Source organism: Branchiostoma lanceolatum, chromosome 5 (genome assembly GCF_035083965.1).
Source record: "Branchiostoma lanceolatum isolate klBraLanc5 chromosome 5, klBraLanc5.hap2, whole genome shotgun sequence".
Taxonomy (NCBI): Eukaryota; Metazoa; Chordata; class Leptocardii; order Amphioxiformes; family Branchiostomatidae; genus Branchiostoma; species Branchiostoma lanceolatum.
In genome coordinates this window covers 6,077,289-6,102,135 of record NC_089726.1, presented here as the reverse complement: position 1 = coordinate 6,102,135, position 24,847 = coordinate 6,077,289, and the positions used below count along the sequence as shown (strand labels likewise).

The window sequence follows — 24,847 nt, the reverse complement described above, 5'->3', positions numbered from 1 at the left end:
GGGTTCGCTGCTGCACGCTTTTTTTGTTTTGTGGGACAAAAGTATTTTTTTTTCATACTACAGTAAAGCTTTCTAAACATCACTGGACTACTGGTGGCTCCTAATTATCTAAGGGACTGTTGGTGGTCCCTAAGATGATTTTTCCCATTGACACAAGTACTGATTAGAATGCTGTTTATTTCTGTTTATATCTGTCTCTACTCTGCAAGAGTAGAGCTGGACTAGCCGCCCACGGTCGATTCCATCGACATTGAACAGATCGTCTGACAGGATCAAAATAAGAAGAAGAAGTCCGCAAAGACTTGATTTAGAATTTATGGTTGGCGGAACACAACTATACTTTGATCACAAATTTGCAAAATACAATCACAAGTGTAAATGATAGGAGGTAATAGCTAGGGAATGTATGTAAATGTATAACGTAAACAAATAATACGTAGAACCGTTATAATCATTTCAAATTCTAATGCTGTCAACTGCAGATAGCCTGTACTACATATTTTTTTAAAACTAACTTAAACACTAAAAACTGCCTTTCCCCCGAAATTGATTTACAGCACTTTATTCTAACTTTCTCCTTGCGATACAGGAAAGACCAGCATTGCCACGCCACCCATTGCTCTCGAGGTCAAGGCGGGAAACGAGGCACAGTTTGTGTGCGTGGTGGACAAAGACCCTGACCTCGACCTCACCATCGTGTGGCTGAAGAACGGCGCCCCCCTCAAGCCTGGTAGCCGCATCACCACGCCGGTCCTCGGAACTCTGCTGATCAAGGACACTATGAGCTCTGACTCTGCTCTGTACACTTGTCTGGCCAGCACAACTCGGGATGAGGCCTCTGCACAGGCCACCCTCTCTGTTATAGGTAAGAGGGTAGCAAGTTTCCTTGCTGTTTCTGTAGCAGGGGATATTTTTACAGGAAGGAATTGCTAGGCCTTCACCTTCAACATGCTCAAGGCACCTCCTTGAGGTCACCCTTATATTGTATTGATGCATTACACCGACAACAGGAAGAATAGCTGTAAATAGCTAATTGTGGATCCAAATAATTCAAAGTCCTCAAACACAGATCCCCAATTTTACATTTCTTCCGAAAGACTGATGCAGCTCCAACCATGATGTCTTGAACCAGGATTGAAACAGGGCCTCCCAGTTACCAAATAATTGTAACCAGTAGCTCAACTGTCAGGCTGCTACTAGTTGAGCAATACAGACCTTCCCCATGCATAGGACATGACTAAACCTTGTCCCTGCTGCCAAACCCCGTAACCTCCAAACCTCAGTGCTGTACGACAGCATCCTGTAGTATGATAACTGACAGCCCAGCTGCTAAGGTAAGAACTGCGGCTTAAACGTTTAAAAAAAAATTACTCTGTCATCATTCCAGATGTTCCTGAGCCCCCACTCAACCTGCAGCTGTCCAACCAGGCTGACGTGTCCGTCACCCTCAGCTGGGACATGGGCAACGAGAATAACTCGCCCATCGAAGGCTACACCATCCAGTACCAGGAGAACAGATTGATGCCAGGTTTGTCTATCGTTCTTTAGCCTTGTGGCTTTTTTATGAGATTTACAGGGAAGCTAAACTTAGAATGAAAAAGCCTATTATACTTTGCTAAATTTACCCCAATGTCAAGTTCTCAGTCAAGTTCTCACTTCAGGGCTCTCCAGCCATTAGCAACTCCCAAACAGTATGAATAAGGCTTTTAAACATGGCTTTCATGAGGATGGATTTCAAGGAATTTTTCGACGGATTTGAGGGAATCTAGTTGTTAGCTTTGAATTCAGATGATTCCTCCAAATCTATCCTCAGGAAAGCCAGATCGAAAAGCCGTATTCATACAGGTTGGGAAATGCCGGAACCTGATGTCACCTATTGTGACCTAACAATTGATGAATGTTACAGAACTATGACTCTAGATGACTTCCCCTTGTTTCCGTATTTCAGGAGAGTGGCAGGAAATGAAGGTCATTGATGGCAGGGACACCTTAACTGCCGACCTTGACCTTAACCCATGGCTCAATTACGAGTTCAGGGTCACCGCTAGGAACAAGGTTGGAGAGAGCGAACCCAGCGATGCCACGGAAAGATACACGACTCCTGCTGCAGGTACGAAATATCAGGGCTTGAAATTCATTTTTGGGAGTAGGTGCAGTGCACTGGTCAAGGGACTAGGTAGGTAGGTACATGTACATGTAGGCACTGGTGTACCTGACCTAAAAGTTTAGGTGCACAGAAAAACATTGGAATGCACAACATTAAATAAAGTAGAATGTCAGCAAAATTTAGATACAAATCCTACGTACTGCCTGTCTTCAGAACTGGAATCTGTTGTTTTTAACCAGCATTTACACATTGTCATAGTCTTTTAGACTGACCGACATTTTATGAGAGCATTTACACAATAAATCTTACTGATAGTAGAGTTTGTTCGAACGATACTATTCTAATTTTCTATTTCCATATTCTCCAGCTCCAAATGCTGTTCCTGGTGGCATCAAGGGGGAGGGCACCGAGCCCACCAACATGGTCATTAGCTGGGAGGTAAGAACTGCCTCATGTCCAAGCAGATGTTAGGATGGAAGATTGTGATGTTTTATGATTGCTAAGTATCATGCCAGGGGTCTGTCTTCCACCCAAGCCTCTGCTTGGAGGTTAAAAACTTCCCAGAGCAAAATTTGTACGAGACGTTGAAGCCATTTTTTCGTATAACTGATGAATTGCAGTTATATATAGCTAGTGTTTTCACCTGAATTTAGGTAGAATTACGTATCGAGCAGGTTTCACCGATGTCCATGGATCTCTTCATCTAGCTCTCTCGTAGCTCTAGGTTACAGTATTACTTGGTAGAATCACCACCACCTAGTCCCATCCTCATCCTGAGGGTCAGGGACCATGGTCACTTCCAGCACAAGCTTCTTCCATCCTTTGGTAGAACAAAAAAATGGTTATTTTGTGAGGATACAGGGGAATAGAACTAATATCTAGTGATGTTAGGGTGACAGCATTGTAGTGCATTGTACCATGCATGGAAGAGGATGTGTCAGTGCACGCCGCATATATACATTTGTATTCATGCAGCGCCCCTATCCCCTCTTTAGAAAAACACCTGCTAATGAAGCTGTTTCTTCCAGCCGCTCCCTGGCCTTCTGCAGAACGGCCCTGGCCTGAGGTACGAGGTGCGGTACCGGGAACAGCCGCAGAGCAGGAGGCGCCGCCAGGCGGACTCTGACTGGACCGTGGAAACCGTGAACGACCCCAACGGGAAGGAGTTTGTTGTGGAGGACACTCCGACGTACACGGCGTACGAGATCACGGTGCAGGCTAAGAATGATTTCGGCGACGGCCCTCTGTCGGACGTCGTCGTTGGTTACTCTGGAGAGGACTGTAAGTGGTTTTCTGGACAGTTGACGTAACTATTTTTAGGAATTAAACACCACAGCTTGATAGAATATCCCTGTGCCCTGATGTTTAATATCTGCAATCGTAGCTAGTTAAAAAAAAAAAAGAATAAAAAGAAATCTTCTGTGTTTTATGGCTGCCTTAATTTAGTCAGACATATCTAAAGTGTCCTCTCAAGAAACTTAAAGAAAATGGTCACAGTAAACAGGTGGCCACTATAGACGGGATTCTTAATGCTTGGGTCAATAGGAAAGTAGAATGTAAAGGAACAACAGAAAGTGGCCGCAATGGCAGGTGGTTCTTACGCAGGGGTGTGCACTAGTACAGGTTTGACTGTACACCTGTTGGCTTTCTTAGTCCTAAACTTGATCCTTAACGTCTCTTTGTGTCTGCCATACACAGTCCCTGCAGCTGCGGTAGAAAACGCGGCAGTCGGGGACGTCACGCCAAGGAGTGTGCGGCTTGACTGGGACCCCATCTCCGAGGAGGATGTCAAAGGGGACCTGAAGGGATACAAGGTAAGGACCGTCCTACAGTAGTGAAGACATACTTCAAATACTGTAAATTGATTCATTTTTGCATAAGAAGTGCAAGGGAGGTTTTCGAGGATGTTTTAACTTTGCAGGTAATTTTCAGTTAACTTCAAGTGTTACATGCACATCTGAAAGAAAGGATTTTAAACCCAGGTTCTAATCATTGATCTGAATGCCACTACGTAAGGCTACTTTAGAGGATCTATCCCTGATGGTAAATGACAATTGTTGTGAAGTAGCTGCCCTCGGTGCTGAATTCTCTGATGTTATGTAGTAGTTATCCGTCACAGCTTTCCAACCAGTCTCCATATCACAACATGTCTTTTGCATCAACATGAGCATTGAAACTGATCTTAGACACTTAGTCTACACCTTCTCACTTTGTTTGTTCCTCCGTAGGTCCGTTACTATGACGAAGACGACCCAGACAATGTGATGGAGAAGGTCTTTGAGGGTGACGAACCCACAGCTCTGATCGACGGACTCACACCTTACAAGAACTACAACTTTACTGTAAGCACTTTTAGAATTCTATTTTTCATCAGAAACTTTTAATTGAAAACATGTAAAGGGAAACAATAATGCAATTTTTGCATACAAATCATATATCTACAATCTTACATGCACGGCCAGCCTGAGCCTTTCCTTGAATTATATAAAACAAGTGAAAGCCAATAGATTGTACAGATTAATTCAGTACAGCTAAAACTTGATGTTTTTGAAAAAAGGTACAACATCAGCCTTGAGGTAGATACCTATATTTGACCTATATCCTATATGTGTCTGTGGGAATTCGGTTTTCAGTATCACAGTTTAGGGCACAGGCGAGATGTTTACTGTTTTGGGCATGTGTTAGGCACCAATGTAGGCAATTTGTGGTAGCTGTACATTTTTTCTAAAAATTGGCTCATACCCTTCCTGCTTTTTTTCAGGTTGTTCCTTACAATGGGAAAGGAGACGGACCACCCAGCAGTCCTGCAGTGAAGGCCAGCACTCCTGAGTCAAGTGAGTCATGATTTTAAACATACTTCAGCAAGTAGAATAAGTGAGATGGCATAGAGATTCTTCACATGGAAACTCCCACTCCTATCCCACCTAACCCTATCCGCTCTGCCCACTGTAGTACTCTTAGCCCCTGCAAAAAAATCTGCTTTGCTCCGACCATTCCTCTTTACCCATGCTGGAAATCTGCTTGGCCCTCACCCTTCTGCTTTGCCCCCAATGACAAACTAATACTGCTCATAGTCAACACAAAAATCTTTTGTGGGGCGAGTATGTTGTATGGCCATACCATACCATGTTCAAGGTGTTTATGCTGTTTCCTTCCAAACTTGCATGCTGCTGGAAATGGTTGTACTAGTAGTCCTAAAGAGCCATTGTTCACCGAAGTGTTAAATTGTCACACAGTGCGTATATATTGTACATATCAAAACGTGTATACTTTTCAAAACAATGCAAGATACCCAGTAAATGAAATTGGGTCCGGATACATTTTCATGATATTCTTCTTTCCCAACAGCTCCCGGAGCACCGGGTGCCTTGAGGGCCAACGTTGTGGACAGCAAAACCCTGGATGTGCAATGGGAGGCACCACTGGAGCCCAACGGTGTCATCACAGGCTACACCCTCACCTACAGAACAAGTATGTTCAGTCAGAGTCAACATTACAGGCTACCAGCCTGGGTAACATCCTTGTTAGGCTTTGTTAGTTCTTGCGTTGATGAAGGTTAAACATCCAGGTAATAAGATACGTCAAAAATAGTCACTCAAGCAACTGGATAAAATTTTGAACAGACGTTCCAGACAGCATTCGCTCTCTTTTGTCAGTGACTAAGGAAAGATCAGAAATTTGTTAGTTCTTGTTACCAATGTGAGAAGCAGTGGCACTAGTGTGGCATAACAGTTAGAGTGGTAGGCTCAGAACCAGTAGGTTCCGGGTTCGATACTCGCCATGCCCCGGCGTTGTGTCCTTGGGAAAAGCACTTTACACAATATTCCTACCATGACGGTGGAGTGACGTCCATCAAGCCTCTTTGGCTAATCTGTTGAAAGTATGGCAAAAAAACAAACACATTCAATCCATTTGTTGCGCCAATGTTTGCTCATTTGCCACCAAGAGCCGTAATTTCTTTAAATGTGAGAAGCATACAAGCTTGAGAGCGAGCGTAAACTATTGAAGATGGTACCCAGGCTAAAAGGCTTCCCCACTTGCAACATATGAAGTCAGAACACCAGAGTTTACTATGAACCCATTTAAAAAGCATTTTAAATTTTTACCACAATTTGAGTGGTCTTATGCTCATGCTAGTGCACACTTTTGTACAACATTTTTTTCTTTTTCTATAACTCTGAATTGAATTGGGGTATGTGTATCTTGCTTATTTGGTATTTCCACTGTTCTTTGAAATTATGTGCATGAAAATGCTTTTGTGGCTTGTGACTTCTTCAAATTTCTTAACTCCACTAAGACACTTAACTTATTTATTATGACAACAGGGTTCTACAGTTCTCTTTCAAACTCCATGAATATTTGCTTTGCGGTATTGGAAATGCTAACTGTGCTCTGTGTGTGTCTTTCTTGTGTATTATGTTTTGTCTTCCTTCGATCTGTCCTTTCTTTCTTTATTTCTTTCTTTCTGTCAAACTCTACACATTTCCCTCCTTCTGTCTGGCCCTGTCTTTTTTTCCTTCTTGTTTCATGCCTTCACATTTTTGCCTAGTGCCAGGACCGGGGATACCTGAAGGGCGCTTGGGAGCCCCCATGGAGATCTCTGTGGACGACCCTGCCACCACCAACGCCAAGCTGAGCGAGCTTGAAGAGCAGACGTGGTACCGTATCGAACTGCAGGCCAAGACGAAGATCGGACCCGGCGACATGAAGGAGCTGGAGACCTCAACCTCTGACCCAGCACGTATGTCATGTTGTCATTCTTTTTTTTTTTTTTACTTCTAACAAGCATTCAGGGTTGCACAAGTTTGAAAGATTCACTTGCCCTATCTGAAAATGTACAAATGTTATGGAAAACACATGAAGCACTATACAAAACGTACAAATCTTATGGAAAACGCAGCTAGCCTCTATAGGGCAAGTACATGAAAATCTACTGGCCAGATTCTGTGAAATTGAAATGAAATTTTCTATGCATTTTTACTTGCAGCAAGGAACTCCTTTTATTTTTCAGTAAAGAGAGCATGTCAAAGCAATGGTATATTATACCTAGACCAATACTACATCCCATGAAAAAAATCGCACTGGACTGATCAGGCCAGTACGGTAGGATGTGTGCTTGTCCGATCAGTACTTTCTATTGCTCTTGGCAATTGGACCAATGGACTTGTCCGACCCTGAACATTGTTTGAATAAAGCTTGCAATGCCACATTTAAACTTGATAAGCTTTAACCAGCAGCTCAACAATTGCCAATGGGAGAGATGCACTGGTGACAAGTTAAATGCTCACAGCTATTGCTATAATGTACAAACGACTGTGCTTGTGCATATAAAAACTTAAATATCTGGACTTCACTCTGCTTTTGCTTATAATCATGCTAGTATTGTTCAAAAGCTTTTTGCCACATACAATCTGAAAAGATTTTGCTACAAAACCAAAGCAGTGATAGAAGTTAACTGTAACAAAACAGGGCAATCTTGAATTATTAAGGTGTGCTTGCTTGTTCAAAGGACATACTATTAGCCAAAGCTCATCTATAAAATGATAGCAATATGGACTGTTAAGCAAGCATGGAAAAAGGCTTTGTTAATAAACATATTGCATAAAAGCAGCTACTAACAGCCAGCATCGAAGTAGATCCCAGTAGACAGTTTTCTGCACTATGTGGCACATGCTAAAAGAACTCCAATCTCTTAGTATAGGCCAATGGTAGCATGTGCTATTACTAGATGCTGATTTTTTATCTGCAAACTCACTTGCAGCACTGCCACCCAACGCACAACACCCTCAACTAGCATTCATCTTCTTTACACCATGCTGTCTTCTCATTGCCTGAACTGCCAAGGGAACCAAACTACAAATGACGATGTAGTCTTGAAGGCAAAATTGTCTATCAAACAGAGCCAAAAATGAAGATTCTTTCCTTTTTTTACAGTCATGAAAGAAAGTTGAAATACAGTTCACTGATTCAGAAGTACCTTGGCAGTCACTCCTCTCTAACCTCTAACTTTTGACCTTTCTGACCTTTAACCTCTTGACCCTTCTTACATTCTGAAGGGGAAACCCTGAACTTCGCGTTACCACCACAAGGTGTGTTCATGTAACCTTGACTTTCTCATCTTTTACATCTTCGCACCTACTCATATACCTCGTACTCACATTTAGTTTCAACACGTCGAAACTAAATGGATTGAATGTTCATAATCACTTTAGTTTGAATCATGAAACCACCTCTTCACATACAACATCTTACTTAAGACAACGAAGAAGACAAGTTGAGGCGTAACTCACACCTGTCCTAAGTAGTTAGATCTCTGTCAACGTTTATGTAACACCCTAGAGTTTTGAGCTGGAATCTTGCAACAGAGTTGTCCACAACTTGTGAAACAAGTTCCTCCCTTACCAGTGAAAGAAAAAGCAAACTGGAACTCTCCTGATGTCTCAGTGCTTGTATATCCCTTGGCAACAAAGGGCTAGAACATTGATGTCCGTTTTTGGTCAAATTGTATGTGGAAACTTCCACACAACTTGTCCAAAAATGTTGTTGATACAAAACCTACATTTCAGCAGATTCCAACGTATAGGGTTCCCTTGTCTTATGTTTACTCCATCCAAATTCAGCTGAGACTACCACTGTCATGACTACCACTGCCATGGCAACCACAGAAGGGGAGGTTCCCCTAATACCTCTAGTCCCTGACGGTGAGGAAGAGTTGCCAGGGACAGGCAAAGGTTAGGGGGTGTGTCTTCCCCGGTTTGGTTAAGGTTTGCACAAATTCTGGCTGAATGATGCAATGTGGGACTGAAGAAATACCTTGTGCATTGGCCGGCCTGGCAGGCAAACAAAATAAAGAAGGCTTAATGTTTTGAAGATTTGAAGATGAACCAAAGCATTGACCTACATTTTGTAGCAGCATTGGCGAGCAGATGCCATGGAATATGACATTGTGTGAAATGGCCTCTTAGTGCAGTCAAAGTTGAGTTGCTGCTTTGAAGTACAAACTTTCTGTAAACTAAACATGCGTGCACATACACAACTGGAGTAGAAGTACACAAAAACGTGCTACGTCTTCTATGTAAAGCTGTGCATATCTGCGTGAGGCATGGCTGTGTGTTCCAATTTTTTAGGAAAATCATGCTCCGTCTTGCTCCAGCCGAGCTTACTCTCTGGGTGTTATAAAAATGGTATGCCGCAGAAGCAGTGCAGAACTATCACTCTCCTGTATCCGAATCAGCTGCAACGTCTACCTTTTGGTCACTCACATTGGTCAAAATTTTCTGTCTGTAGCATGCCTACATGTAGGACAAGATGACGTACACAAATAGCACTATGGATTGTTAGAATAGTAGACTGTTTATGAAATGTTGTTCTTGAGGACAATTTGGAAAAATAACAGGGGATTATAGAAGGGGCTGTGTGAAAATGAGATAATACATCTAGACTAGAGTATGAGGTAAAGAGAATTTGCTAGAGAAATTGATAGAATGAAAAAGGATAAAAGCTCTGTAAAACATTCATTTGACCATGGCAGGCATTTTCATGTACCCCCACACAATCCTTTTGGAATGCACACTTAATGTCAGATCCCATTAATCATTGATATATCCACGCAGAGAAGGTTGGTCTACTTTTCCTTTGTGTCCCATTTCTCAAATTAACATAATAATAACTGTTACCAGGCAACAATGTTATCAATTTTCCCCATTCTCTAACCTTTTTGCGACAGGTATCCCAAAGGGCTTGTACTTCTACATAGCTGTTTACCTTCATTTCTCAAACCTCATTATGTACATACTGAGAGATTATAATTGACTTGTTCACAACATAGTGAAAAGTTAAGGTAGTCCTGGCCCTCAATAATAAAGTTCTCTGTACACGACCAACTGTTTGTACCTAGCTGATGTTTGGGTGACCGTCTGTCACCTTCCTCTGGGCAATACTGAAGTTGGTTCTTGTACTTCACGTGGCAGCTACATGTAGGTGTTCCTGCTGCAGTGTGAAGAATTCAGTCCCAAAAGAGAGTAAGTTTATACCCCCCCCACCCCCATCACTCAGTCACATTTGGACTCCTTTCACACACTGCGGCACTACACCTAACTGCGAAATAGAACCAGTCAGTATTGCCCCGAGGAAGGTGACAGATCTCATCCAAATGGCGGCTAGGTTAAACGCTTGGTTGTGTACAAAGCACTTTGTTATCCAGTGGTTAACCTGGCACACATTCCATCTGTTGCCCTTTCTGGTTTCAGCTCCTCTGAAGCCGGAGACTGTTGAGATCCTGGACACGGGAGAGAACTTCATCAACGTGTCCTGGGTGCCGGCCAAGGTCGGACCACGACCGTCCCAGTTCTATGTGGAATACAGGGAGCGAGGTAAGGACTTAGGTGTAGTTACATGTCATCCTGAAGTACCGAGTCGACACTGTCCAAGAAGATCACTTGGGTGGTCACTACAGTAGTAACAGCCATTAACATAAATCCACCACCTTGAAAAACAGTGGGTGAGAGACGCCAAAAATAGTTACTCAAGCAAATGGATAAGATTTTGAAACAGACGTTTTAGACAGCATCCGCTATCTTTCGTCAGTGACTAAGGAAACATTTGGCAGAAGTGGGTGAGAGAGATCTTTAGTGCAGCATTCCCCGGGAATGCTCAGTTTACTAAAATGTAGATATACAGGCCAGGAGTGCAATATACTGGGTGATGTTGGGTTGGAGATCGGTTTGGACGTATCTTTTCAGGGTGGTGGAATTATGACCCCTGGTGGAGTTATGTTTGTAGATGTTACAGGCTTGAGTGTATTCGATTTTCAGCTTAAGTTTAAGTAAAAGCTCATATTTCCATTTCTATTACACTTCCTGTGTTTATCATGAAGTTTTTAGACCTGTTTTATGGTACATTGTATTCCTTTTCTTCTTCACATTTGTTCCTGCACGACTGCAGTGATAAGCTCTGCTTAAGCTTCCCAGTCTTCTGTGCATGTTTCTTTTTAATTAATTTTGTTGTTCTAATCTTTAATTTGTATATGGTTTGTTAATTGTCTCCACATTTGTTTTAGCCAAGATTTATTATCAGTTTTGTGTTTCTTTTGCAGACATGCATGCAGACGATGTTGTTGTCAATGGTAAAGAACGATCATTAACTGCATGTTATTTCTCAGTAACCAGTTTTCTCACATTCATACAAGCTGTAACAACAATGCATGTAGATCTCACTCTGCCAAAAGTCCCTATATTGTGGAACGTTGGGCCACACCGATTTATCTTCTTGGTTCCTGGACAGTTCTAAGTAGATGTAAAGCAACTGATCACGAAAGAGACCATGCAGAAAACAGAGGGCTTGGAGGAAAACTTGAATATGACTATCCGTTTTCAGAAACTGTGTCTGCCTGATTTTCTTATCTGTGTTGATCACTCGTGAAGTTTAGAGCTTTTTGTCCATACATGAACCAACAGATTGAATTGATGTGGCCTAATGGTGTTGAGAGTTTAAGTAAGTGGGGTTAATTCTCCCTGAGGTTGTGCCTCAGATTTCTGCCACAATAATCAGAATAACTTTTTTGGCACTAACATTGATCATCGTACTGACCGTACCATACTTCCATCATGTTGTTGGGGTCAGCCAAGGCTAACCTGTCTTTCTACAAGGGTGAAAAAGGTGGAGGTCAAACGTCTTGACACAGGTGTGCTCACTAGGCACACCCCTATGTTCCGACACCCCTATTTTCCAACAGCCCAATGTTCCGACAGCCCTATGTTCTGACAGCCCCTATGTTCTGACACCCCTACGTTACCCTATGTTATGTTTAGGATCAGGATTAGGGTCTGGGGTGTCGGAACATGGGGGTGTCAGAACACGGGTGCAACCGTGCTCACCTTGTCTGCCGCCCCTCCCCCTTTCCAGTCACCGACTCAAAGCAGATGTGGCTTCAGACGACGGCCCTATGTTCCGACACCCGTACGTTCTGACAGCCTTATGTTCTGACACCCCTACATTCCGACAACTCTATGTTTGGGTTAGGGTGTGTCAGAACATATAGGGGTGTCAGAACAAAGGGGTGTCGGAACATAGGGTTGTCAGAATGTAGGAGTGTCAGAACATAGGGCTGCTGGAACACACATGTGAGGATGTTGAATAATAGGGGCATTGGAACATAAGGCTGTCGAAACATAAAGCTGTCAGAACAGGGCTGTCGGAAGATAGGAGTGTAACCTTGCTCACCTCTTCTGACACCCCCCATCCCCACCTCCAGGCACCAACTCAGAGCAGATGTGGCTTCAGACGGAGAGCGTGGACCCCGACCCGTACTCCGAGACCCTGCAGAAGACCATCGATGGGCTGAACCCAGGAACCAGGTACCAGCTACGAGTCGTCGCCTCCAACAACTTCGGGAAGGGCTGGACCGACATCCAGGAGACTACCACGGAGGGAGAATGTAAGTTTTACACTCATTTCACTTGTTTGGCTTTAGCATCAAATATCTATGTGTTAAGGTAGGGATCGTGAGCTGGCAGTATCTGAAATTGTACTGGTAGAGGTTGTGATTTTAGCCTCTGACTACAGAGACTTTGATCAGGATCTCTACTGGTAGAGTCGCAGAGCATACTTGTATATCTGTATCTAAAACCCCCCTCGGCATAACACACCAGCTTGTATAAACACCAATGTTCTAGTAGAATAGCCGATTGTTCTAGTCAAGTCATCAATTCAACTTTCAGAGATCCTGATGGTGATCTCTGGCAACAGAGACCGATTGCGATCTCTACCAGTAGAATCGACGATACTGCCTGATCACGATCTCTACCTAAACGTATGCACGCATATTCCATGTGTGCCTGTCTCCATCTAGTGGAGTTGTGCAGTATTGCAAAAAGAACAAGAGCATGTGTTGCACAAGTACATGTACTCTCACGACTGTTACCTATGGTTGCTTCGATTTGCTCATCATGTTAATCAAGTGATTTTACCTTGCATTGTTTGAAATATAATTTTTCTAGAAAAGGGTCTAAGGTCTGTATAAACTTGATGTTCAGTAAAAGAGCTTGTGTGCATCTTGCAATCATTGCTAGATAATTGTCTTTTGATTGCTTTGCTAGACTAATAGTACTTTATGCATTTTAAAAAAGGATGCTCAGTAGCAGGACAGTTTTCTATGCATTGCTCTGTCTTCATGTATGTGCAATTTTGTTAATCAGAACGTTGTGAGCGATCATGAATTCATCTTGTTCATCAACAGGCATTCCCTTGTAACAGGCATCCATATATTGCTCCATTTACTAATGGTTTATTTTGATCATTTCCTGTGCTGTTGCAGTGCTGAATGGTGTGAATCATCCACATGTTGTTGTGTCGTCTGGTCATGTTGAATTTTGAAAAGCACTGGGATTTAAAAAAAAATTGGACTACGTACTACTGATTTTATAGTTCATAGAATTTTTTTTGGAAATCCCAGTGTCTTTCCAATAGTGTCATCTCTAATGTTGCCATCTCTGTTATGAGTATTATAGATTTGCTTGATTTACTGAGGAATGCGTGTTTGTGCATCGTGGTGAAAGTGTGCATGTCATGATCATGTAAGGTGGAAGGATTCAGAGTGCATCACAGAGAGCTGTCATCCTTGACTAACTGCTTTTTTGGATGGAAAGAGTTCAAGCAGTTATCATGTCAATAGCATCCATTATGATAACATGCCAATTAGATACTTCTTTTTGTCTTTTCATCAACTTGCAGTAAAATCATTATACAGTCTAAATTGATCCAACTTTCATTCAAGAACAGCGTTTGAACTCTTTCCTTCAGGCCATTATAACTGTCGTTTCAGATTCAAACATTTAACGTCACGTCAGCATGGCTACAAGGTCTTGTTTTCTGTGGAGGCCATGTCCAATGGGCTTTGCACATGACATCAAGCCGACATAACTGCCATTTCAGATTTTTCATGTACATCGGCATGGCTACCAGCTCCTGCTGTCTGGGGAGACCCTATCCTGTAGACAGGGCTCCAAGGCCCCCTAGGTGCTAACAATTGAAACCAAATTTCTCTTCCAGCTCCCTTGGCACAGGCAGCAACTCCGGTCGGCCGCCAGGGCTGGTTCATCGGTCTGATGTGCGCCATCGCTTTGCTCATCCTGATCCTCCTGATAATCTGCTTTATCAAGAAGAACAGGGGTGGAAAGTACAAGGGTCAGTTCTCTATATTTTTCTCGACTTATTCCCGGCATCTTGTGTGATTTTTCCTTTCCCTGCAAGCTCCTCCGGCTGCGAGGATGACCCCGGTTGGTCAGCAGGGCTGGTTTATCGGACTGATGTGCGCCATCGCGTTCCTCATCCTTATCCTCTTGATCATCTGCTTTATCAAGAAGAGCAGGGGTGGAAAGTACTCGGGTCAGTCATTTCTCGGCGATGCGTTGCCACGGCAACGGCGTCTCCATCTATGTGTGCCCCTCCCTCACGCTGAACCCGTCACTTGTCATGCTCGTAGCACTGACCCTTAGTTTACCTGTCCTGGAGAAGAGAGCGTCAGTCAAGTTTCTCAGACTCAGCTCCTATATCTAAAAGCTAACACAGTCTAGATCTATCGCATTAAATGCTAAGATATACTTAGCATTCATACTGTTAACGATATAGCAAAATCTGTAGCATCAGACAAAATGTTTGCAAAATCTCTTCTGATAACAAAGTAACAGTTGTTTGTCCTATATGTACTAGGTGATCTACAAAATCTAGCTACTCTGATCTTGCAGTTTGTGCTAGTAGGAAGATTCCAGACCTAGAAATGTCTGAAATTGTCTCATCTAATAGCTTCTATCAAACTGTAGTTTCTTTTAATTGAGATAGGAGTGTCTGGTCTACTGTTCCTTTTGTCTGTTGTACACGTACATGAATGTTGTACTGTTTTGTGAAATGTGATGCTAGTAGCTTTTTTGAAACCCATTGGTACAAGGATCAAGATTTATGAATCCAATAAGTGAAGACTGTTAAGCCACTGCAACAGAGCATAGTTTTTAAATCTTTTTTTTAAAGAATTTTACTTACTGAAAAAGACATTTCCTGAAGGACCCTCTAAACTTTCAAATCTGATTTTTTTTCTTCAAAAGAGGTCTTTCAACCCCCCTTGTTGTATTACTAGTTATACTGTAGCAACATGTCTAGTTTGAAACCCAGGACCTCCCCTACCTTCCCAAAGTCTGCTGCACACCGCACTGAAAGTTTCCTTTTGTCACCCCCTCATTCCATCATTCTCTAGGGAAGTCAAAGAAACGTCGGCTCTTTACATGATATTATACATCATGGTGCTCTCTGTTGGTGTTGATCTGGGAAATGTTAAAACTCAGAGAAAACTCAAGAAGAAGTGGAAAACCTTAAACCTTAGGCTAAGTTAGAGAAAACTCTATAGCAATTGGAAAATGTTTAAACTCAGAGAAAACTCAGAAGTAACCGGTAGACCTTAAGCTCAAACAAAACTTACAGAAAACTTACGGAACACTGTTATTCAACCAATAAGGTCAACCACTCTTAAATCAAATTTGTATTTCACTTTTTGCAGTGTCTGAGAAGGAGGATGCACTAAAGGGAGACCCAGAGACGCAGCCGATCAAGGATGACGCAGGCTTCGGTGAATACCGCCCAAGGTATTTTGTTTGTTTGTTTTGCATACCTGGTAAACTGCCCAATGGCATAAAACACTAGGTTTATACTGAAGAGTACAAGTTACATATCCTTGAGTTATTTTGATCCACTCACACCATGGTGGGAAGGATTGTTGCTCTTTTCAATAACTTGTGTTGGGGAATGAGGTATTTGGGAGAACTGGCTTTTCCACTGTGTTGTACAATGTAGGTTTTTTTCCTGTACATGTGTGTATGTGTGTAAAATTTGGCTAAAGAATCTAACTAAAACGCACAAAAAATTTGACAAGGAAGGCTAAATGGCAGAGAGTCTGAATCTAGGCTCTTGTTGCCAGCTCTACTAGAAAGGGTTACTGTTCTTAGGAGAGAACAATGAGCAATGGTCCATGCTTCATTGTACTCCTTGAAGAGACCAAACTTTAAAGTTCATGTGATTCCTCCAGTGTACACTGAATGTGTTTACATTGTACATTTGCATTGTATTGTCTCTCCTTGTGTATACTTTGTTGTCTATTGTCTCTCCTTGTTGCAATACACTTCCAGAACTTTTCATTCTGTCACATCTCAACACTCCCTTTTCTTGCTATTCCTAACAAGAGTGCTCCAATGTTACAGAGAATCTCCCGATGAAGTGATGGCCAAGCCTCCGACCGGCAGCATCCCTTCCCTGGCCGGCAGCGACAAGCCGGGCAGCGAGACGGACAGCATGGCGGAGTACGGGGACGCCGACCCCGGCATGTTCAACGAGGACGGATCCTTCATAGGTCGTTAGAACGGACTTTGTAATTGGCTTCACCCTCCCCCATTCCCCTGAACGGCTTTGGCTAACCCTTATAATGACTGGCAGGTCTAGACTAGTCTGTAGAGCAACAAAATGTATCTTTTGTAGGTCATTAGACTGGCCTATGTTGCTTCCTCCCTCTCCTTTCCCACTGAGCATAATACTTAGCAGTCACCCTAACCAAAAGATGGCTTAGCTAACCTTTATAATCCGGCAAGGGTAGAATTAAACTCAGCACAGCAAAACGCCTTTCCCAACTCTCCTAGGCATATTTGGCTAACCAGTATGATATGGTAAACTATAGAATTTTTAGAAGAACAAAATGGATTCTCTTTCATAGTTCATTAGACTCTGCTATGTTGCTTCTCCTCCTTCCCTCCTTAAAAAGCTTGACTCACAGCTTAGATAAAACTTAAACAGCACAGTGCAGCAAAACCTACATAGATCACTAGACCGGTCTATGGTGCTTTGCTTCCACTCCCTTCTTAGACAGCTTGCTAACCCTTGTAACGTAGCAAGTCTAGAATGGAATGGTGTAGTGCAGCACACCTAATAAACCCCTTACCCTGCTTTGAAAATGGGGAGAATTAAGCAACTAACACAACTGCTGACGCAAGAGATTAGGACAGTTAATATGCATCTTTCTTTTACATTTTGATGAGGTGTAGATTTTAGCTTTATTTTCTTTCTTGGTAGTGTATGATTACCTTTTACCTTGGTCCCTTAATGCTCATTAATTTAAGCTCCTTCATTTTGAGTTGAAATATTGTGTTCTTGTTGCTGAACAAGCACAGTGTCCAAAGTACCACTAGGGCTTGGGTTCAGCACTTTCCTTCTCTGTTACCTTCCCTTCCTGATTTTCTATAGCTTGTTTTGTAACTGTTTTTCTTTTGTGCTGAACTGGACACTAAAAAGCCTTCTCTGCCTGGTTCTGTTGTAGGTCAATACGGAGCCGACAAGAAACAACGGCCCCCAGAGGAGCCCACGTCACCAGCGGCGTTCTCAACGTTTGTCTAGTTCCAAAAGAAAAAAACAGACAGACAAAATTGTCCACTAGTTCATAATGCTAGAATCATGTAATATAGGAATTAATTGAGACAATGGTTTGTGGAGTGAATCGTCCGGGGATGGACGGCAATGCTTGGCCTGGCTGTTCCGATGCAAATTCAGGGAACTTCATCACCTCATGTATTATCTTATCCACCACCTGGGAGCCCTATCATCAGGCACTGGAGTGTCCTGGACCGGACACCTCCTATTCAAACAGGCACAAGCCCAGCATGCCATGGACATCCACAGGAACGTGACTCGATTCGATGATTGGCGGAGACTTCTCCCATGCGGGGCCGCAAACGGGAGGTTTTGCAGCTACTCGTTACCAAGGAAACGTGTAAATGTACTGTCGTGGGAGTCAGCTGTGCATCGTAGCCTTCATAGCAGGCTTCCGACGGCGCTTTGGTATTTCTATTTTCTGCTATCACACTGTTTTCTGCAAATGCAGAACATAAGAACACAGCAGCAATTAGATAATAGTCCATGATAAGCTAAAAAGGAAAACGGCAATATCAAAACGTCGCCAGGAGCCCGCTTTTAAGACTATGTTCAACATTTATATTGTTGGTAGACAATACTACACAGCATATTTGAAACTACCTGCCTTGTATGCAAGATATACATGTATGATATGGATATCTTTTTATGTTTGTGATACGGTACAAACGTGCCCATGAAAAAAGATGTGCAAGACTAAGGTACTACCACTATAATTATCGACTCACAAGCGTGCATGTTCAGTCTTGTGACACAGCAAAAGGTAGTGTGAAATTTGTGCTTTTACGATGTGAATTTTGGACCAGGTGCTATACTCTTATAGTTACATGTGACTCGGGGGGGTTTAAGCGTGAAAGGAACAAAACGATAACAAAACAAAACAGAAACGACTTACCGGTGTAAAACAGTTGTGTATACCGTTAGGACGTTGCAAGCCTGTGTAGAGTTGATAAGATGACGTGTAACATTCTTGATAGATAAGTTTGCATGGAGTAACACAACCCACACCAAGACCAGGAAATTCAGCTGCCTTACCGTACAACCTCGGGACTTTGGGGCCAGTATCGGAACACGACGTCCCCACCTCAAAAGGCTGAACACTTCTGCGTCTTGAATATAATTCTGTTACAGAGTTTTATTTATTCCTTTTTTTATATTGCTTCAAAGAGTTGAAGCTTACCTAGATATTTGTGCTTCACAAATCTTTTTTCAAGGCCACATTTTTTAACAAGTCAAGCATTTGTTTATAGAAATTACCTAGTCTAAAATTTAAAGAGATGCTAGAAAAAAGGCCTTATTGTTTGTTTGTTTGTTTTTAAATGTCAAATGAAGATTGAGAAAGATGTTTCTATATTTTTGGCCGATGTTGATGTTTTGTAATATATTGCTTGCCAGTCTTTACATTATAAGACTATCATTGTGTGTTGAGACGTTTTTATTATGCAAAGCCAAAGCTTGATGCTTTAATTACTTTAGAAGATAGCTGCCTTACACATCATGTCTATAACACTTTTTAAAGTGCAAATTAATATAGATAGTTGTAATTTGACAAAGTTGTGTTAGATTTTGGTTGATGCTACTACTAACCATCCTGGAACACTTGAAGATGATATAAGACACATAATTCATTTCTTAAGAAATCTTGAGAGATTGTTTCCTTTGTTGCAAGACGTGTTGATTATCTTGTAAAGAATTGATAAAGAGTGTGTACAGTGTAGTTTTAACTTAATTCTCTGTTCTTAAATGTTCCTCTGGAAGATGTCATCCATGTTATGTAGGACTGGTACCTAGCTTTCATACAAATCTTGTCAAATTCATTTCATTTTGGGAACATAGAAATTGTACCAAAAAACAAGCACTTTACTGTTTGGCAACATCCAAATCATGCTCAAAACGTACAAATCACAAAGCATGGGAACTCTCTCTCTTTGTTGTCACAATTGAGAACTTGGGATTGTAGGTTTTCTGTGATTTGTGTATTACAGGTTTTAAGCAGGATTTGTATGTGTGTAACAGGATGTGCAGAATCGTAAGAAATGTTCCCGAAAAAGTTAACAGAAAAGTACAGACCTGTAGGCAATGACAAGGTTTAGTGGATATGCAGTTATGCCATAGTAACTTCTCACACAATTAAAACTCAACAGGCAGGGCAACTGGCAAGAACTGTATTTTGTCTCGCCACTCAAAGCCACACTAAATCTGAATACCTTTGCTGGTACATATCTTCTCTATACGACTAAAAAAAAGTCAAATTTTGCCTTGAAGGGAAGACTCAATTCACTTGCCTACAAGCCTGTCTTTAGGAAGAAACTAAGTTTGTGTTGGTATTACAGTTATATATACGATAGGAGCAAAGCGCCAGCCACTTACTGTTACATACTTGACTTTTTATGTTCAAGAGTTCGTTGCTTGATCTTAGTTCACACGGAAAACAAGTAGAAATCTTCTGAAAGAAGGCAAAGTAACCCAGGCTATACTGTGTATAAACCATCCCACTAGCAAAGAGGCGTCGTAAGGATACAAACAAATTTTCAACAATCATAGCAGAAGTATTGAAAAACAGTTGCATGGTTTTGTATGCTGGAGTGCAAGGACAATTTGCTTCATTGCATCCTTTCATCTCTTGAGTTCACATCAGGTAGAGTTTTTATTGATGATTGTAATTAATTAGAGTTAACGAATTTAGCTATATTTTTACTTGTTGCTGATGTAGTGTGAAGCGCTGTGATTGCTTGTATCGGTAGACAGACTGAAGAATTTAATGATAACGAGGGCAAAAATTAAAAGCAGTTCAGTGCAGTTCTAGGGAAGTAAGTGTATTTAATGAGTGCACAGCCATACATGTTGGATACGTAATGAGGCGCCATTGTTGTATAAGTGCAAGTCTGCTATCTGTCACCAATGAGAAAAATTACATGTTCATGTGTGGAAATTCTGGGCTTTGTGTCTTTCTTGTTTCACCTGAGTTCAAAGGATATGAGACCTCCAGCTATACATGTACATCCCATCCGAGAGGACGTCCCTAACCAAAGCTAGGTACTCACTTTCACCATAGTGGAGTGAGGAAATAGATGTTAAGTGCATTTCCCAAGGGCACAGCACCGGGGCCTGCCAGGGGTTCGAACCCAGAACCTTTAGATTCTGACCCAATAGCCCTAACCTAAAGCCCACCTTGACACCTCAGCAATAAAGGACAGAACTGTGTGCATCTGTGTGTGGATGGTGCTCAGCACCAAGGACAGGCCTGTATGCCTGTGTGTGGATGTAGTTCAGCTCTAAGGACAGGTCTAGATGCCTTCGTGTGGAGGGACTAAGAACAGGTCAGCACTAAAGCCAAATGGGTATTTTCGGCCGAAGTACGGCCGACGTCCTGTCGATTACGCGGGCTTCGGGCGATTTTTAGAAATCAAAGTTGATCCAAATATTGGCCTTTTACCAGGTTAGTCGATTCTGATTTCGTCCATGTCCAAGAGATGGTACCATCTCATGGGGGATTTTTTGTGTTCGTCGGACGTCACCCAAGAATTTCATTGAAAAATACGGTCGGCGCTCGGGCGATTTTGAAATTCAGCGAGCTTCGGGCGATCTACCAATTCGGCCGACGCTCGCATGAATTGTGACGCCAGGATATCGATGTATGCTTGTGTGAGGATGGTGTTCAGCACTAAGGACAGGTATGTTTACCTGTGTGTGGATGGAGTTCAGCACCAAGGACAGGTATGTATACATGTAAGGAGGGTGTTCAGCACCAAAGACAGGATGTATGCGTATGTGTGGATGGTCTTCAGCACCAAGGACAGGTCTGCATGCCTGTGTGTGGATGGTGTTCAGCACCAAGGACAGGTCTGTATGCCTGTGTGTGGATGGTGTTCAGCACCAAGGACAGGTCTGTATGCCTGTGTGTGGATGGTGTTCAGCACCAAGGACAGGTCTGTATGCCTGTGTGAAGATGGTGTTCAGCATCAAGGACAGGATGTATGCCTGTGTGGATGGAGTTCAGCACCAAGGACAGGTCTGTATACCTGTAAGAAGGGTGTTCAGCACCAAGGACAGGTCTGTATACCTGTGTGCGGATGGTGTTCAGCACCAAGAACAGGTCTGTATGCCTGTGTGAAGATGGTTATAAGCATTAAAGACATGTCTGTATGCCTATGTATGGATCGAGTTCAGCACTAAGGACAGGTCTGTATGCCTGTGAGGATGGTGTTCAGCACCAAGGACAGGTATTTATACCTGTGTGTGGATGGAGTTCAGCACCAAGGATAGGTCTGCATGCCTGTGAGGATGGTGTTCGGCACTAAGGACAGGATGTATGCCTGTGTGTGTATGGAGTTCAAATCTAAGGACAGGTTCGTACGCCTGTGTGTGGACAATTCTCAGCACAAAGGACAGGTCTGTATGCCTGTGTGTGGATGGTGTTCAGTATCAGGGACAGGTCTTTATTCTAGTGTAAAGCATGTTCACATTAAGACTTTTTGCTCCTTTCCCTCTACTCGGCCCTGCTCTGTTTCAAGAAGGCCTGATTTATAAGTACCTGCGATTGATATAAAATGAACCTTTAGATTAGAAGTCAACAACCCTAACCATAAAACCACCTTCGCACCTATTCATCAAGAAATGCATGAGAATATGTCGTTGATAATGTGTGGGCAAGGCAAAATGAAACATCGTCAATTGTTGGTGCCAATTGGACTTAAAGTAATTGGTATCTCTTACTTGTGGACATGCTATTGACATAGCTCATGAAGAAGTGACTACCTCTACTTCTCTACCAAAATAACAGGTTGCTCAATGTAGGTCTTATCTTAGCAAAAAAGGCTTTTGTATCATTTCCTCTTAAATGATGTAAATGATGTGTTAATTTACATGATTTATGTCGAATAATGTTCACCTTTACATAACTTCCATAACTTTCACTTGAAATAAACTAAACCTTTACTTTAAAAGTTTCTTAGCTTTGATTATAATCAGCATCTTAGAATAGGATTACAGCAACTGCAGGAGACAATGCTGTTGCTAGGGGGCGATGGTGCACAGTGTTCAGGTGGCATTCAGGACGCCGTATGGGTTTTCGTATGCCATGCCGATCGTTTTTCGACATGTTCGAGCTGCATTGTACCCACACTTCTCAAACAGGCGAGGTATTTCTCCTCTGTTGATTCTGAAGTATCGGTATAAGTGAGACCTTATAGCTCCCCTGTATCCCTGTATCCATCTCAGACATGTAGGGTTTCTCAAAAGCGTGTTTCATTAGATGTTTGTCCAAATAAGTTATCTCTGCAGAATAGTCATGATGTTCACACTGGTAGGAAATTTCTCCTGTGTAGGTTTTAGTAACGATGTGAGCTGTAATGTATCCACACTCCCCACACATGTCGGAATTTCTCTTTAGTGTGTTTAGCTAGATGTTGTTGTAATTTTTAGCGCTGTAAAATAGTCACACTGTCACTGGTCACACATGTAGGTTTTTTTCTCCTGTGTGGGTTCTCATATAAGTGAGACTTTTGTGCTGTCCTGTATCCACACTCATCACACATGTCGGGGTTTCCCACCAGCATGTTTTGTTAGATGATGGTCCCAAGTGGATTATCAGACATAAATCATGCAAATTGTCCTATGAAGATGTGTCTCACTGGTTGTCATTAATAACTTTACATCAACATGGTGTCATAAAGATGATAGTTGATCGACTTTTCTGTATAGATTAAACCACATAGCCAATGTTGTCTCCTCCATGGATCCAGAATATTGGAAATTGGGAGCAAATTTGTCTTTATTTGCCGCTAAAGCGCAAAAGCTTAACTTAAGTTTTCTTCAATTTACTCTTTATCATTCTTATTCACCAAAAAGAAACAAAAGTAAGTTGGTCTTGTAGGAAGTGATATCCTTTCATTCCGTACAGTTACTTTGCTTCAGAATAATTCCCTGAAAGACCCAGACTTGCAGGTGTGCAGCCTCCAATTGAAACCCCAAATAAACTGGGGTTTGCCCCCTTAATGGTCTTTTTTTCTATTTCTAAAGTTTGATGACACTTTTTTGAACCACGCCCACCTCCGCTGACCACCTGTCATGATGACGTCACACTTATGACCTTTGACACACTTTACCCATCAAACCACGCGCGTAATAACACTACGATTCGAAAATTCTATGGCAACGGGGCCGGGGGAGGACTTTCTCTCCTAGGAATCCATGCTTTTACTGCAATTATGCGGTGTTTACGGTGATTTTAGTGAGTTCAAACGCTAGGAGACGACATGAAGAAGCTGACGAGGAAGGTGTCCAAGGTTCTGGGCCGTAGCAGCACGACTTCGATCGGCAGCGGCCCGAGCGTCGGTGGGGAGGGGGCGCACGGCTCGCGTCTGTCCCTGACCGGCTCACTCTCCGCTTACGATGTCCGAGAGAAGGACATGGGGAAGGTACACAAGGCGGCCTGGACGGGCGACATGAAGAAACTGCAACAAGCCTTGAAGAAAGGAGACATCAACGCCTTGGATAAGGAAAACAGGTAGGTATTTCCTTCCCATAAGGAATGTTGACATTTTTAAAACGGAATCAGCTGATCGATCAATATATACAAATTGATCATGTACGCACATTTGGGTTTGTTTTGGCGTTTTCGTAAGAAATTGAAATTGTGTTGAGCCCAAACCTCTAAGATTAGCTGTCCAAGAACTTTCGTTTTCGTTCGTAGATACAGCCATTCCTTACAAGTCGACTGTGACGTTACAATCATGGTATCGCAGCACGACTTAGGAATGCCAGGAATTCAATTGTTTTGTCACAGATTGACATAGCGTCACTAGAGATCCAAAGTTCACATTTATTATTAGCACATCCTGCAATGAAATCTTTATCTAAACATCCTGTACATATGCGTAACCATAAAGAGACTGAAAGCTGCACACAAAAATATCATTAGACACAGGTATATTTGCATATAAAAGAGCAGTTTGTTTTTCAACCCTATACATTTTAGATTAGATTTAATTGCATCAAGGAGTTTCATTCTCTCTCACTCCAAGACAATGGGAAGCCACATATAAGATACATATGGAATAGTTGTATGTATCTGTTCTGTGAGTCAAGATACACGGAATATAGCCACCATGTGTAAATAAACAGAAGTCACACATCACACTTTATTGATCTTATTAGTATTGAGTGTCAAGACAAGACAAGATTATGAATACCATGGATATGGAATGGAATTCAATTATGCTTTTGGTAAACAGGGTGCGAAAATGCCACTAGTCTATAAGTATGATGGAGTGTAAAAGA

General features: G+C 42.2%; 2 protein-coding genes across 16 annotated transcripts in view; both read left to right on the top strand.

Moving 5' to 3' along the window:
• LOC136434634 (neuronal cell adhesion molecule-like) overlaps nt 1-20,498 on the top strand; it is a 94,904-nt gene extending 74,406 nt beyond the window's left edge. For 10 of the 15 annotated variants that reach the window (XM_066427560.1, XM_066427558.1, XM_066427547.1 and 7 more), the window contains 18 exons: nt 590-865; nt 1,388-1,528; nt 1,949-2,110; nt 2,475-2,545; nt 3,136-3,388; nt 3,806-3,921; nt 4,336-4,449; nt 4,869-4,941; nt 5,456-5,578; nt 6,657-6,848; nt 8,728-8,838; nt 10,357-10,479; nt 11,202-11,231; nt 12,360-12,542; nt 14,156-14,290; nt 15,654-15,738; nt 16,351-16,499; nt 17,457-20,498. In XM_066427560.1, the coding sequence (XP_066283657.1) occupies nt 590-865; nt 1,388-1,528; nt 1,949-2,110; nt 2,475-2,545; nt 3,136-3,388; nt 3,806-3,921; nt 4,336-4,449; nt 4,869-4,941; nt 5,456-5,578; nt 6,657-6,848; nt 8,728-8,838; nt 10,357-10,479; nt 11,202-11,231; nt 12,360-12,542; nt 14,156-14,290; nt 15,654-15,738; nt 16,351-16,499; nt 17,457-17,533 (2,414 nt within the window). In that variant the 3' untranslated portion in view covers nt 17,534-20,498. Of the gene's footprint in view, nt 1-589; nt 866-1,387; nt 1,529-1,948; nt 2,111-2,474; nt 2,546-3,135; nt 3,389-3,805; nt 3,922-4,335; nt 4,450-4,868; nt 4,942-5,455; nt 5,579-6,656; nt 6,849-8,727; nt 8,839-10,356; nt 10,480-11,201; nt 11,232-12,359; nt 12,543-14,155; nt 14,291-14,356; nt 14,492-15,653; nt 15,739-16,350; nt 16,500-17,456 lie in introns of all 15 variants that reach the window. The other 5 variants (XM_066427556.1, XM_066427555.1, XM_066427561.1 and 2 more) reach the window with 5 other exon arrangements.
• Nucleotides 20,499-23,712: 3,214 nt separating this feature from the next.
• LOC136434960 (trichohyalin-like) overlaps nt 23,713-24,847 on the top strand; it is a 57,180-nt gene continuing 56,045 nt past the window's right edge. Inside the window, exon 1 of the mRNA XM_066428094.1 lies at nt 23,713-24,074. Coding sequence (XP_066284191.1) covers nt 23,824-24,074 — 251 coding nt within the window. The 5' untranslated portion in view covers nt 23,713-23,823. The remainder of the gene's footprint in view (nt 24,075-24,847) is intronic.